This window comes from Salvelinus alpinus, chromosome 12 (genome assembly GCF_045679555.1).
Source record: "Salvelinus alpinus chromosome 12, SLU_Salpinus.1, whole genome shotgun sequence".
NCBI lineage: Eukaryota > Metazoa > Chordata > Actinopteri > Salmoniformes > Salmonidae > Salvelinus > Salvelinus alpinus.
Window position 1 is genome coordinate 48,599,761 of NC_092097.1, and position 15,580 is coordinate 48,615,340.

Here is a 15,580-nt window from a genome sequence, read left to right on the forward strand (position 1 = left end):
TATTGTGCCTGCTCAGCGCGTCTGGTCTCCGGTACGCAGTTTCGGTCCAGGGTATCCTGCGCCGGCTCTGCGTGCTGTGTCTCCGGAGCGCTGGGAGGGTGCAGTGCGTCCTATGCCTACGCTCCGCTCGTACCGGGCAAATGTGGTAGTGGAGCCTAAGAGAGAAGTGCGCGTAGTAGGCACTAGATCTCCAGTGCTCATCCACAGCCCGGTTCAACCTGTGCCTGCACTCTGGAGGGTACGGGCTGGTGTAGTATTCCAGCCTGGGGGAGTGGTGCCAAGGCTGCGCACCAGAGCTCCAGTACTCCCCCACAGCCCGGTCCTTCAGGTGCCTCTTAACATCAAGCCTCCTGTAGGTCTCTCCAGCCTGGTGGGTCCTGTGGCAGCCCCACGCACCAGGCTGTCTCTCCGTCTCCTCCCTACAGGTGTGCCCGTCTGCCCAGCGGCGCCTGAACTGCCCGTCTGCCCAGCGGCGCTTGAGCTGCCCGTCTGCCCAGCGGCGCCTGAACTGCCAGTCTGCCCAACGGCGCCTGAACTGCCCGTCTGCCATGAGCCTGCAAAGCCGCCCGTCTGCCATGAGCCTGCAAAGCCGCCCGTCTGCCATGAGCCTACAGAGCCGTCCGCCAGACAGGAGCCGCTAGAGCTGTCCGCCAGACAGGAGCCGCTAGAGCCGTCCGCCAGACCGGATCAGCCAGAGCCGTCCGCCAGACCGGATCAGCCAGAGCCGTCCGCCAGACCGGATCAGCCAGAGCCTTCCGCCAGACCGGATCAGCCAGAGCCTTCCGCCAGACCGGATCAGCCAGAGCCTTCCGCCAGACCGGATCAGCCAGAGCCTTCCGCCAGACCGGATCAGCCAGAGCCTTCCGCCAGACCGGATCAGCCAGAGCCTTCCGCCAGACCGGATCAGCCAGAGCCTTCCGCCAGACCGGATCAGCCAGAGCCTTCCGCCAGACCGGATCAGCCTTCAGAGCCGTCCAGCCAGGACCAGCCTTCAGAGCCGTCCAGCCAGGACCAGCCTTCAGAGCCGTCCAGCCAGGACCAGCCTTCAGAGCCGTCCAGCCAGGACCAGCCTTCAGAGCCGTCCAGCCAGGACCAGCCTTCAGAGCCGTCCAGCCAGGACCAGCCAGAGCCGTCCAGCCAGGACCAGCCAGAGCCGTCCAGCCATGACCAGCCAGAGCCGTCAGCGAGCCATGACCAGCCAGAGCCGTCATCCAGCCAGGATCCGCCAGAGCCAGCCAGCCAGGATCCGCCAGCCAGTCCGGTGTTGTCCCTCAGTCCGGAGCTGCCGTCCCTCAGTCCGGGGCGGTCCCTAAATCCAGCGGGACCCATGTCTAGGGTTCCCAGTCCAAGGTCGGTGGCGAGGGTCGCCACCTTGAGGAAGACACAGAAGCGGGGATTTATTATGGTGGGATGGGGACAGCGTCCGGAGCCGGAGCCACCACCGTGGTCAGATGCCCACCCAGACCCTCCCCTAGACTTTTGGTGGTGCGTTCGGAGTACACACCTTGAGGGGGGGGTTATGTCACGTTCCTGACCTGTTTTCTGTTAGTTTGTGTATGTGTTAGCTGGTCAGGACGTGAGTTTGGGTGGGCAGTCTATGTTTTCTGTTTCTATGTTGGTTTAAGGGTGACCTGATATGGCTCTCAATTAGAGGCAGGTGGTTTTCATTTCCTCTGATTGAGAGCCATATTAAGGTAGGTGTTTTCACACTGTTTGTTTGTGGGTGGTTGTCTTCCGTGTCTGTATGTTATTTCGTACCACACGGGACTGTTTCGGTTTGTATGTAGTCTGTTCCTGTTCGTGCGTTCTTCGTGTCTATGTAAGTTCTCATGTTTAGGTCAGTCTACGTCGTTTGTTATTTTGTATCATTTCAAGTGTAGTTCGTGTTCGTTTTTTCGTCTTGTCAATAAATTCATTATGTATTCACAACCCGCTGCACCTTGGTTCAATCCCTGCTCCTCCTCTTCGGATGAAGAGGAGGAGGACAGCCGTTACAGAACCACCCACCAAATGACCAGAACCAAGCAGCGGGGAAAAGGACAGCAACCGCAGAAATCCCAGGACTTGTGGACTTGGGAGGACGAGTTGAACGGAGAAGGACCCTGGGCACAGGCTGGGGAACCGTCCAGAGTATTGATGGACGGGCGGGCAGGTGCGGGCAGTGATCGGTTGAATAGCATGCATTTAGTTTTACTTGCATTTAAGAGCAGTTGGAGGCCAAGGAAGTATAGTTGTATGGCATTGAAGCTCATCTGGAGGTTAGTTAACACAGTGTTCAAAGAAGGGCCAGAGGTATACAGAATGGTGTCATCTGCGTAGAGGTGGATCAGATAATCACCAGCAGCGAGAGCGACATCATTGATGTATACAGAGAAGAGAGTCGGCCCGAGAATTGAACCCTGTGGCACCCCCATAGAGACTGCCAGAGTTCCGGACAACAGGCCCTCCGATTTGACACACTGAACTCTATCGGAGAAGTAGTTGGTGAACAAAGCGAGGCAATCATTTGAGAAACCAAGGCTGTTGAGTCTGCCAATAAGAATGTTGTGATTCACAGAGTCGAAAGCCTTGGCCAGGTCGATGAATACAGCTGCTCAGTAATGTCTCTTATCGATGGCGGTTATGATATCGTTTAGGACCTTGAGCGTGGCTAAGGTGCACCCATGACCAGCTCTGAAACCAGATTGCATAGCGGAGAAGGTACGGTGAGATTCAAAATGTTCGGTAATCGGTTTGTTAACTTGGCTTTCAGAGACCTTAGAAAGGCAGGGTAGAATAGATATAGGTCTGTAGCAGTTTGGGTCTCGAGTGTCTCCAATGTACTCTCTTCCTACCATACCTTTGTCTGTACATAATGCGTTGAATCTATGCTATCGTGCCCAGAAACCTGCTCCTTTACCTCTCTGTTCCGAACATGCTAGACAGTCAGTTCTTATAGCCTTTAGCCGTACCCTTATCCTACTTCACCTCTGTTCCTCTGGGGATGTAGAAGTTAATCCAGGACTTGCAGTGCCTAGCTCCACTCCTACTCCCCAGGTGCTCTCATTTGTTGACTTCTGTAACCGTAAAAGCCTTGGTTTCATGCATGTTAACATTAGAAGCCTACTCCATAAGTTTGCTTTATTCACTGCTTTAGCACATTCTGCCAACCCAGATGTCTTAGCCGTGTCTGAATCCTGGCTTCGGAAAACCACCAAAAACCCTGAAATTTCCATCCCTAACTGTAACATTTTCCGCCAAGATAGAACTGCCAAAGGGGGTGGAGTTGCAATCTACTGCAGAGATAGCCTGCAGAGTTCTGTCTGTACCAAAACACAACACAACTGATTTGGTTAAACACATTAAGAAGGAAAGAAATCCTACAAATGAACTTTTAACAAGGCACATCTGTTAATTGAAATCCATTCCAGGAGACTACCTCATGAAGGTGGTTGAGAGAATGCCAAGAGTGTGCAAAGCTGTCATCAATGCGAAGGGTGGCTACTTTGAAGAATCTCAAGTAGAAAATATATTTTTATTTTTATTTGTTTTACACTTTTTTTGGTTACTACATGATTCCATATGTGTTATTTCATAGTTTTGATGTCTTTACTATTATTCTACAATGTAGAAAATAGTAAAAATAAAGAAAGACCCTTGAATGAGTAGGTGTGTCCAAACTTTTGACTGGTGCTGTATATAGTAGCTGTAAAAAGTAAAAGTGTATTATAGTTCATGCCTAACTAATGATTGCCGTAATAAAGGTCTGTTTTTTTGTCATTTTTGGTATCCATGATCAAAACAGTTCAGTGAAAAACGTAACTAACCTCTTACAAGGTTATTGTGCACATTTTTACAGATAAATTAATTGATGATAAATAATACACAAATATGTAATATGATATACATTGAGTGTACAAAACATTAGGAACGGTCCATGACATAGCCTGAACAGGTGAAAGCTATGATCCCTGAATGATGTCACCGGTATATCCAATCAGTGTAGATGAAGGGGAGGAGACAGGTTAAAGAAGAATTGTTAAGCCTTCAGGCAATTGAGAAATGGATTGTGTATGTGTGCCACTCAGAGGGTGAATGGGCAAGACAAAAGATTGAAGTGCCTTTGAATGGGGTATGGTAGTAGGTGCCAGACACACCGGTTTGAGTGTGTCAAGAACTGCAACGCTGCTGGGTTTTTCATGCTCAACAGTTTCCTGTGTGTATCAAGAATGGTTCACCACCATAAGGACATCCAGCCAAGCATTGGAGTCAAAATGGGCCAGCATTCCTGTGGAATGTTTTTGACACCTTGTACACACACACACACACACCAGCAAGGTGAGGCTGTCTAAACAGGGCTGAACCATGAGTGGTGATCAGATGCTGTTGAAAGAAAGGCCATTTCCCCCTTGGCTGAGGACGTCTACATTCCCCTCTGCCTCCTTGGACTTCTTCTTGCAGATATCATCGCTCAGCTCATCCTTGGGTTTGAATGTTTTAAATCCTGGAAGGTACTTCTCCTGTTTAAAAAGGTTTATTGAAAATAGATAAAAACTTAGATCTAGCTAATCTAAACTGGGCTCCCAATCTGCAGAGGAGATGGAAGGGGCTCAGCTGATGCACAATTGTCATATAGCTCAAACAATAACATTTAAAAAAAAATATTTAGGCTTTTTGTATTTGGCAGCCTATGGTTAAATTGCTAAGTAATGACATCCTACGTCATCCTATGTCTATAGGCCTGATTTAGCACCTTGCTATCTCTTTCTACACAAAATGAACTGATGCAAAATCCTTACCAGCTCAGAGCAGGGTGGAAACAGCAGTCATTATGATGTCATGATGTAGCTCTTTCTGGGTGTAGATTGTGGCTCCCCCCTCCCCATCCCCCCCTCTCTCTCCTAAACCAGGTTTTATTATCTCAGGTCATAAATTCCCGGCAGAGACTCTCTCCCCCAGGTCATGCAGGAATAGAGGGCACAGAGAGAGAACAAAGGACTTAACTTGGCCAAACTCCTGAATCCCCAAAATGGGAGAATTAAACAATATTTATACTTTTGAGAATGTGGGAATGGTCCGTGGACACTTAGGGGACAGTTATGACGAGTGTATTTCATTTGGTGATCTCATGAAGGACAGGAAACACACATAACGGTATCTCTTAAAGTGTACATTTCCCAGCAGTCAGGTTTACATCAAAATATTGTGAAACGTATGTGATTAAACATGAAACTATTCGTGAAAAGATGTAATGTGCTATTAACCTTCTTAATGAGAGTATGGATTTTCATATCAAGATGAACTAGTCAGTGGCCACACCCCCGTGAGCCCAGACATCACATTAGGCATCATAGAACTGCCCCTTCTTCGACAGAGGATAAAACCACTCCTGAAGAAATTCACACCAGACCAAAACATGCCGGGTGACGCTGGTGTGTGAAGTGGTTTATACTACAACAAGCCAAAGAGACTCACGGTAAGATGGACGTCTCGAATGGTTAAGAAATCTACAAACAGTAAGACTAGAAAACCATCCCACGTGGAGCATTGGCTACACGGCTGGAAATGGTTAAACTCTGAGACTATCGATTCACTACAGAAGGAGCAAATTCTAGATGACACAAATTACTAGTCTGCAGCTAGAAATGACGTAAACCTAGAACGAGAATACCAACAACCGCCGAAGTATCAATTCTATTAGAACATTTCCGGATGATATTCTGAAGTATCCATTCTAACCACCTATAACCAGCTATGACTTTGATCATCAGGTAAACGCAACCAGAGACTTTTCTCCAGCAGATGGACTGGTGACCACAGAGAGAGACAGCAAGAAATACACTCGTAAATATGTAAATTGCAATGTATTTTCGAATGAGCGGTCATTCGTGTAAAGTATTAGCAATTTCTATGAGTGTAGTAAGCCTCTATGAGTTTCTCGCTCTTGAACTGCCACACCCCTTTTCTTTGTCTACCAAGCCGTCATATCAGTTTTGTCCGCCAGGGACTTTTCTTTGTATCTTATAGCAACCCAATGTATGAACTATTTGTGTGTGTTTTTATGTATGTCTGTGTTTTGATTAGTTAGTAAATAAATATTTAAGACAATTTGTATATCACTGATTCATAATTTATGCTAAGGTTCGTGCAGATAACCAAGAATTTTACAACGTTTGGAATGAGTCTAACAAGGTAATAATAATACATTAATGAGAATGACTAATCTATTAGATATTAAAATATCTGAAGAGCTATATTTGGAAAATGATAGCTCTGTAAATCAACATTTTCCCGTGGTGCCCCGACTTCTTAGTTAATTAAGTTTACATGATTAGTTTAATCACGTAATAATAATTACACATAGAGAATTGATTTAATAAAATAACAGTCTTCACATTTAATGATAGTAAAGACACGACAATGGGCATCACAGCCCATATGTCATGACTTCCGCCGAGGTCGGTTCCTCTCCTTGTTCGGCTGGCGTTCGGCGGTCGACGTCACCTGTCTTCTAGCCATCGCTGATTCATCTTTCATTTTCCATTGGTTTTGTCTTTATTTTCTACACACCTGGTTTTCATTATCCAATTACATGTTCATGTATTTAACCCTCTGTTTCCCCCATGTTTGTTGTGCGTGATTATTTCTATGTTCAGTTCGGTTCATGATGGCTGGTTTTTCGACGGGTGCTGTGTTCACCCTCTCGTATTATTTACCGTTGGTTATTGGTAAGTGTATTTGTTTACCTTGTGCCTTTATTTTTTGAGTAAAGTACGTTGCTCACTCATTTTGCTCTCCTGCGCCTGACTTCATACAACCAGCTACACTCACCTTCTGACACCATGTTGAGATCCTGAATCAGGCCACTTGAAGCTGTTTCAGCACTGGGCTTGACGACCTCGTCTTTCAGGTCCTTTAGGAGCAACTGTATGGCGGAGGGTGATCCAATACTGCCGATTGGCTCCCACACATCTATCTCATCAACCCATAGAGAGATGCTATTAGATGCTGGAGAATATGGGTATTTATCACTGAATATCTCCACATGGCACATAGACTTAGAATGTAGTCTTGTTCCAAGCCAATGAAATCATTGACATATGACCGTGTCATTCGGAGTCCATGCTGAAAGATACACCATAGCACCACAAGGCAAATAAATGATTTCAGCAATAACATTATTTTCTCATTCTTATCCATGGTTGTCATAGATTCAAGAAAATATTGACATTATTAATAAGGTCAATCACAAATCTCTCTAACTTTAGGGCATCTGTATTTGGTAGGCTATCCTATAGTTATTAAACCACAAACACAGACAACAGGTCTAATTCAACAAATAGGTCTACCTTGATATACAGTAACTTACTTCAAAAAATTGTTTTCCAATATATTTCTTCCTTTAAAATGTTGAATTAGAATTATTGAATTTGTCTCACGTAATGTAAATGTTTTCCCCATATTTGTGTTTTGTTTGAGAAGATTGTGATATTAAAGATATTAAAATATTGAAACTGAATAAAGTGGTGTCTTTATTGTTTGGTATCTTGAGAATTCTGTGAATGAATTCTGTGTGATCAAAATCCAACAGTTCAGTAGTATCTAACAATTCACAACAATACACACAAATCTAAAAGTAAAAGAATGGGATTAAGAAATATATAAATATTAGGATGAGCAATGTCAGTGGCATTGACTAAAATACAGTAGAATACAGTATATACATATGAAATGAATAAAACAGTATGTAAACATTATTAAAGTGACCAGTGTTCCATTATTAAATTGACCAGTGATTCCATGTCTATGTACATAGGACAGCAGCCTCTAAGGTGTAGGGTTGAGTAACCGGGTTGTAGTCGGCTAGTGAAAGTCACTAAGTTCAGGGCAGAGTGCTGGGTGGAGGATGGCTGGCTGGATGGCTATTTAACAGTCTGATGGCCTAGAGATAGAGGGTGTTTTTCAGTCTCTCGGTCCCAGCTTTGATGCACTTGTACTGACCTCGCCTTCTGGATGATAGTGGGTGAACAGGCTGTTATTCGAGTGCTGTAGGTGTCGAGGAGGAAGGCAGTGTGCCTCCGTTAATGCTTTGGGCAGACCACACCACCCTCTGGAGAAACCTGTGGTTGCGGGCGGTGCAGTTGCAGTAACAGGCGAGGATACAGCCCGACAGGATGCTCTCAATGGTGCATCTGTAAAAGTTTGTGAGGGTCTTAGGGGCCACGCTGAATTTCTTCAGTCTCCTGAGGTTGAAGAGGAGCTGTTGCGCCTTCTTCACCACACTGTGTATGTGGGTGGACCATTTCAGATTGTCAGCGATGTGTATGCCGAGGAACTTGAAGCTTTTCACATTCTCCACTGTGGTCCCGTCGATGTAGATGTTGGCATGCTCCCTCTGCTCTCTATTGAAGTCCGGAATCAGCTCCTTAGTTTCGTTGACATTGAGGGAGAAGTTATTTTCCTGGCCCCATTCCGCCAGGGCCCTCCCCTCTTCTCTGTAGGCTGTCTCGTCATTGTTGGTAAAGTACATACAGCGCATTTATACAGTGCCTTCGTAAAGTATTCAGACCCCTTGACTTTTTCTACATTTTGTTACGTTACAGCCTTATTCTAAAGTGGATTAAATTGTTTTTTTTTCTCATCAATCTACACACAATACCCCATAATGACAAAGCAAAAACAGGTTTTTAGAAATGTTTGCCAATTTATAAAAAATATATAAACTGAAATATAACAATTACTTTAGTATTCAGACACTTTACTCAGTACTTTGTTGAAGAAACTTTGGCAGCGATTACAATCTTGCGTCTTCTTGGGCATGACGCTACAAGCTTCGCAAACCTCTATTTGGGGAGTTTCTCCCATTCTTCTCTGCAGATCCTCTCAAGCTCTGTCAGATTGGATGGGGAGTGTCGCTGAACAGCTATTTTCAGGTTTCTCCAGAGATGGTTGATCGGGTTCAAGTGCGGGCTCTGGCTGGGCCACTAAAGGACATTCAGAGGCTTGTCCCGAAGCCACTCCTGCGCTGTCTTGGCTGTGTGCTTAGGGTCATTGTCCTGTTGGAAGGTGAACCTTCACCCCAGTCTAAGGTCATGAGCACTCTGGAGCAGGAAGGATCTCTCTGTACTTTGCTCCGTTCATCTTTCCCTCGATTCTGACTAGTCTCCCAGTCCTTGCCGCTGAAAAACATCCCCACAGCATGATGCTGCCACCACCATGCTTCACCGTAGGGATGGTGCCAGGTTTCCTCCAGATGTGACGCTTGGCATTCAGGCCAAAGAGTTCAATCTTGGTTTCATCAGACCAGATAATCTTGTTTCTCATGGTCTGAGAGTCTTTAGGTGCATTTTGGCAAACTGCAAGTGGGCAGTCATGTGCCTTTTACTGAGGAGTGGCTTCCGTCTGGCCTCAAAGGCCTGATTGGTGGAGTGCTGCAGAGATGGTTGTCATTCTGGAAGGTTCTCCTATCTCCACAGAGGAACTCTAGAGCTTTGTCAGTGTGACCATCGGGTTCTTGGTCACCTCCCAGACCAAGGCCCTTCTCCTCCGATTGCTCAGTTTGGCTGGGCGGACAGCTCTAGGAAGAGTCTTGGCAGTTTCAAACTTCTTCCATTTAAGAATTCTGGAGGCCACTGTGTTCTTGGGGACCTTCAATGCTGCAGAAATGTTTTGGTAGCCTTCCCCAGATCTGTACCTTGACACAACCTTGTCTCAGAGCTCTACCGACAATTCGTATGACCTAATGGCATGGTTTTTGCTCGGACATGTTCTGTCAACTGTGGGATCTTATATAGACACATGTGCCTTTCCAAATTATGTCCAATCAATTGAATTTATCACAGGTGGACTCCAATCAAGTTGTAGAAACATCTCAAGGATGATCAATGGAAACAGGATGTACCTGAGCTCAATTTTGAGTCTCATTGCAAAGGGTCTGAATATTTATGTAAATAAGGTATTTGTGTTTTTTATTTGTAATACATTTGCAAGAATTTCTTAAAACCTGTTATCGCTTTGTCATTGTGGGGTATTGTGTGTAGATTGATGAGGGAAATGTTTTATTTAATAGATTTTATATTAAGGCTGTAACGAAACAAAATGTGGAGAAACGGAAGGAGTCTGAATACTTTTCGAATGCACTGTATCTACAATACAAAATCCATGTGTGTGTAGAGTGAGCGTGTTATCATGTGTATGTGTGTCTGTGCCTGTGTGTGTGTCTCTTCACAGTCCCCGCTGTTCCATAAGGTGTAGTTTTGTCTGTTTTTAAATATGATTCTACTGCTTGCATCAGTTACCTGATGTGGAATAGAATTCCATGTAGTCATGGCTCTATGTAGTACTGTGCACCTCCCATAGTCTGTTCTTGACTTGGGGATTGTGAAGAGACATTTGGTGGCATGTCTTGTGGGGAATGCATGGGTGTCCGAGCTGTGTGCTAGTAGTTTAAACAGACACCTCGGTACATTCAGCATGTCAACACTTCTTACAAAAAAAAATAGTGATTAGGTCAATCTCTCCTCCACTTTGAGCTATAAGAGATTTACATGCATTTTATTAATGTTAGCTTTCCGTGTACATTTAAGGGCCAGCCGTGCTGCCCTGTTCTGAGCCAATTGTAATTTTCCGAGGTCCCTCTTTGTGGAACATGACCACATGACTAAACAGTAGTCCAGGTGAGACAAAACTAGGGCCTGTAGGACCTGCTGTTTAGAGCAGTGCTTTATTATGGACAGACTTCTCCCCATCTTAGCTACTGTTGTATTAGCATGTTTTGACTATGACAGTTTACAATACAGGGTTACTCCAAGCAGTTTAGTCACCTCAACTTCCTGAATTTCCACATTATTTATTACAAGATGTAGTTGAGGTTTAGGGTTTAGTGAATGATTTGTCCCAAATACAATGCTTTTAGTTTTATAAATATTTAGGACAAATGTATTCCTTGCCACCCATTCCGAAACTAACGGCAGCTCTTTAAGTGTTGCAGTGATTTCACTTGCTGTGGTAGCTGATATGTATAGTGTTGAGTCATCCGCATACATAGACACACTGGTGTTACTCAAAACCAGTGTCAAGTCGTTTGAAAAAAGTAGGGGGCCTAGACAGCTGCCTTGGGGAATTCCTTATTCTACGTGGATTATGTTGGAGAGGCTTCCTTTAAAGAACACCATCTGTGTTCTGTTAGACAGGTAACTCTTTATCCACAATATAACAGGGGGTGTAAAGCCATAGCACATACGTTTTTCCATCAGCAGACTATGATCGGGTGTCCTGTTTCGCCAAGTCTTCTTTAACGGAGTCAATCTTTGTGTTGACCTCAGTGGCGAGAGTGGCTATTTGTGCGGATAGGTCAGTGGATAGTGACTCCACCTTAGCCAGCATAGTCTGTTCAGACTTATTGATAGCCACCATTATCTTGGCTAAATTGGGGGTCAGAATCCATGTCAGTGTCCGGTGAGCCCAAGAGGCTTGCTCTTTTGTGACTCGTGGCCATTGTGTTTTGACATTGTTTGAAAAAAATTCCCAAAAATGGCGGGAAAAACTGCCAAATTAGTGAATTGGGTTTGATTCCCAATGAAATGTTACAAAATTAACGTGGTTATGTTATGACGCAAGCCCGTGGAAAGTTAGAGACCCCCCGCCCTTGAATGTCACAGTATAATTCGCATTCTGGTTGATACTATTTATAGTTTATAAACGATTGACCTTTTTTGGATCCCCATTAATTTCAATGACAGAATGTGGGCATAAAAGCTCCATAGACTTCAAAGGCAAATGTGGATTTGCCACTGATGTTGAACCGTTTCTGTTACAAACACCAACCCAAAGTTCCAATGTGCAGACTGACTCAACATAGCTTCAACAAAGCTTTTCGCTACCATTCATATTTCATAAACTATATAGCTTGTTGTATCCCCATTCATTTCAATGGTGGAATGCAGGCTTCAACATTACAAACTGAAATCCCTGCCACAGAACTTTCAGAATGTTCAAACTAAAACAATTATAAAGCTTAAAAACACATTCTGTAGTACTCACTCTAGCCTACTATACTAATCAACTACTGTTTAACCTGCTATAATAACTCCACACCTACAAACCACCCCAAAATAACTCACTATAACTAATCCATAGCCTATGACAACCCTGTTACTACAATTACTACTACTACCATTACTACTGCTGTGACTACCACTACCACTAGCTCTGGTCCAGGGTGTAGCTAGTACCTAGCTATCGCTGGTCCGCACTAGCTCTGGGAAGCACTAACTAGCTCTGGTCCAGGACGTAGCTAGTAGCTAGCTAGCGCTGGTCGGTACTAGCTCTGGTCCTGCTCTAGTCCAGCCTGTAGCTAGTAGCATTGATCTAGCTCTGGTCCTCAATAACTAGCTCTGGTCCAGGGTGTACAGACTGACTCAACTAAGATTGCTTCAATAAAGCTTTATGCTACAATTTACCACAGTTGCTACTAATACCACTACTATTGAAGTAACTACTACTACTATTACTACTACCACCACCACCACCACCACTATTGCGACAGTAACAACTATTATAGTACCAAAACCATTACTACATTGATTAAACTTGATTACTAGCCCACTATAATACCTCCACACCTACAAACCATCCCAAAATAGGTCACTATGACAACCCTATTACTACAATTTCTAACGCCGTCCCTACCACTACCACTTCTTTAACTACCATGAAAACACCTCAAAAGGAGCAAGCAAACCACATTTTCTTCAGGAAATGTAATTTTTCTAGTTACAATCGAATGCTGGAGATCTGTATTGCGTTAGACCTGACCTGATGAAATATTAATATTTATTTGTTTATTTGGGAACACGTCTTGTAGTTTAAGTGCAAGAAAGAAGCTTACAAAAAATGACCAATTCTTACAACATATTTTGAAAAAGAATGTAAACTTAAATGCCGTTTTTTAACAATAGCATAGCTATTCATCTTGTTTTGGTATAATTTACTCTTGACAAGGTTGAAGTCGTAGTAAAAACCTATATGCTGCTCCCTGGTGGTCATTACTGAAAAATATTTTAACAGGCAAACCTATTTCTGAACACTAGAGAGCGACATCAAAATTTGTGGAACATTGAGAGATGTTCTTTGAATATTCTTTGTTTATTTTACAACCAGCCTGTTTGGATTTTCTCCGAGCAAAATTATCAGGCCATTCCAAGAAATCACCTTTTGTGCTCTTTGTCAAAATGGGATGTGATGGTGGAACTATTCCTAAAAGGCATGAGTTGGTGAAAGGCCCAAAGAAAGTTGAGAAGGTAACCTTATAGCTAGCTAGCTTAAACTAGCTAACGTTAGTTAACGTTTTTGAGCTAGCTAACGTTATGGAGGTTTTGTTAAAGAAAACAGAGAAGCTATAGTCCACTCAAGCGACCTTAATGTTAGATACATGCATGTAAACATTTAGCTTGCTTTTATTCATCAGTTAGTTCGCTTACTAACTCACCATGCCCACGTAAAGTCCGCTAGCTAGCTAGCCTGTTATGCTAGTTTCAGAAATAACAAACCATCAACATTCATCATAGTTGATGAGATACTTTGCCATGGCTGTGTAATTAGCTAGTTAATACGGAGCATTATGTGACAGGTGGTAGTGCAGTGGTCCTGCATCTCAATCAGAGTTACTGTAACAATTCCTTCCTTGGTTGTCTCCTATCACTAATGGTATTTAGCTAGCGACGAAGTATTTAAGATATAACCAAATGCAACGGAACAGCAGTGGGCATGAACTAAGTTGAAAGTGTTAATCTCTCCACTCAAGGTTGACAAAAATGCAGCGCTTGCTGCTCGGTGGAAGTATTGTGCTCTCAGCACGGAGAAACTCCGGAGCCCAATTGTTACTTGTGATCTGGGAAGGTGAGGATTATTTTAATCAGTTTTTTATTTTATTTTATGTATTTTACCTTTGTTTAACTAGGAAAGTCAGTTAACAAATTCTTATTTACAATGATGGCCTCCTGCGGGGACAGGGATGGAAAAAAATATATATATATAGGAAAAAACACACATCACGACAAGAGTCTACACTACATAAAGAGAGACCCAAGACAACAACATAGCATGGCAGCAACACATGACAACAACATGGTAGCAGCACAAAACATCGTACAAACATTATTGGGCACAGACAACAGCACGAAGGGCAAGAATGTAGACAACAATACATCACGCAAAGCAGCCACAACTGTCAGTAAGAGTGTCCATGATTGAGTCTTTGAATGAAGAGATTGAGATAAAACTGTCCAGTTTGAGTGTTTGTTGCAGCTCGTTCCAGTCGCTAGTTGCAGCGAACTGAAAAGACGAGCGACCCAGGGATGTGTGTGCTTTGGGGACCTTTAACAGAATGTGACTGGGAGAATGGGTGTATGTGGAAGTTGAGGGCTGCAGTATATATCTCAGATAGGGGGAGTGAGGCCTAAGAGGGTTTTATAAATAAGCATCAACCACTGGGTCTTGCGACAGGTATACAGAGATGACCAGTTTATAGAGGAGTATAGAGTGTAGTGATGTATCCTATAAGGAGCATTGGTGGTAAATCTGATGGCCGAATGGTAAAGGACATTTAGCCGCTTGAGAGCACCCTTACCTGCCGATCTATAAATGACATCTCCGTTGTTGTGTACTATTTATATAGCTGGTGTGACACTTATGTATTTACACTGAAAAAAAATATAAACACAATTTCAACAGTTTTACTGAGTTACAGATATATAAGGAAATCAGTCAAATGAAATAAATTCACGAGGCCCTAATCTATGGATTTTACATAACTGGGTGGGCCTGATGGGGCATAGGCCCATCCACTTCAGAGCCAGGCACACCCACTGGGGAGCCAGGCCCAGCCAATCAGAATTAGTTTTTCCCCACAAAAGGGCTTTATTGCAGACAAAAATACTTCTCAGTTTTCATCAGCTGGTCTCAGATGATCCTGCAGGTGAAGAAGCCAGATGTGGAGGTCCTTGGCTGGTGTTGTTACGCGTGGTCTGCGGTTGAGAGGCAGATTGGACGTACTGCCAAATTCTCTAAAACAACATTGGAGGTGGCATATGGTAGAGATATGAACATTCCATTTTCTGGCAACAGCTCTGGTGGACATTCCTGCAGTCAGCATGCCGCTTGCTAAAGCAAGTTCCTTGCTCTGAACATGAGAACATATGAAAGCTGGTGGTTCCTTTTAACATGAGTCTTCAATATTCCCAGGTAAGAAGTTTTAGGTTGTAGTTATTATAGGAATTATAGGACTATTTCTGTCTATACCATTTGTATTTCATATACCTTTGACTATTGGATGTTCTTATAGGCACTTTAGTATTGCCAGTGTAACAGTATAGCTTCTGTCCCTCTCCTCGCTCTTACCTGGGCTCGAACCAGGAACACATCGACAACAGCCACCCTCGAAGCAGTGTTACCCATGCAGAGCAAGGGGAACAACTACTCCAAGTCTCAGAGCGAGTGACGTTTGAAACACTATTAGCGTGCACCCCGCTAACTAGCTAGCCATTTCACATCGGTTACAACAGCCTAATCTCGGGAGTTGATAGGCTTGAATTGATAAACA

General features: G+C 43.9%; 1 protein-coding gene across 2 annotated transcripts in view; it reads left to right on the top strand.

Moving 5' to 3' along the window:
- Positions 1-13,070: 13,070 nt before the first annotated feature.
- LOC139536292 (replication termination factor 2-like) overlaps positions 13,071-15,580 on the top strand; it is a 59,549-nt gene continuing 57,039 nt past the window's right edge. For both annotated transcript variants that reach the window (XM_071336701.1, XM_071336702.1), the window contains exons 1-2: positions 13,071-13,280; positions 13,784-13,878. In XM_071336701.1, the coding sequence (XP_071192802.1) occupies positions 13,104-13,280; positions 13,784-13,878 (272 nt within the window). In that variant the 5' untranslated portion in view covers positions 13,071-13,103. The remainder of the gene's footprint in view (positions 13,281-13,783; positions 13,879-15,580) is intronic.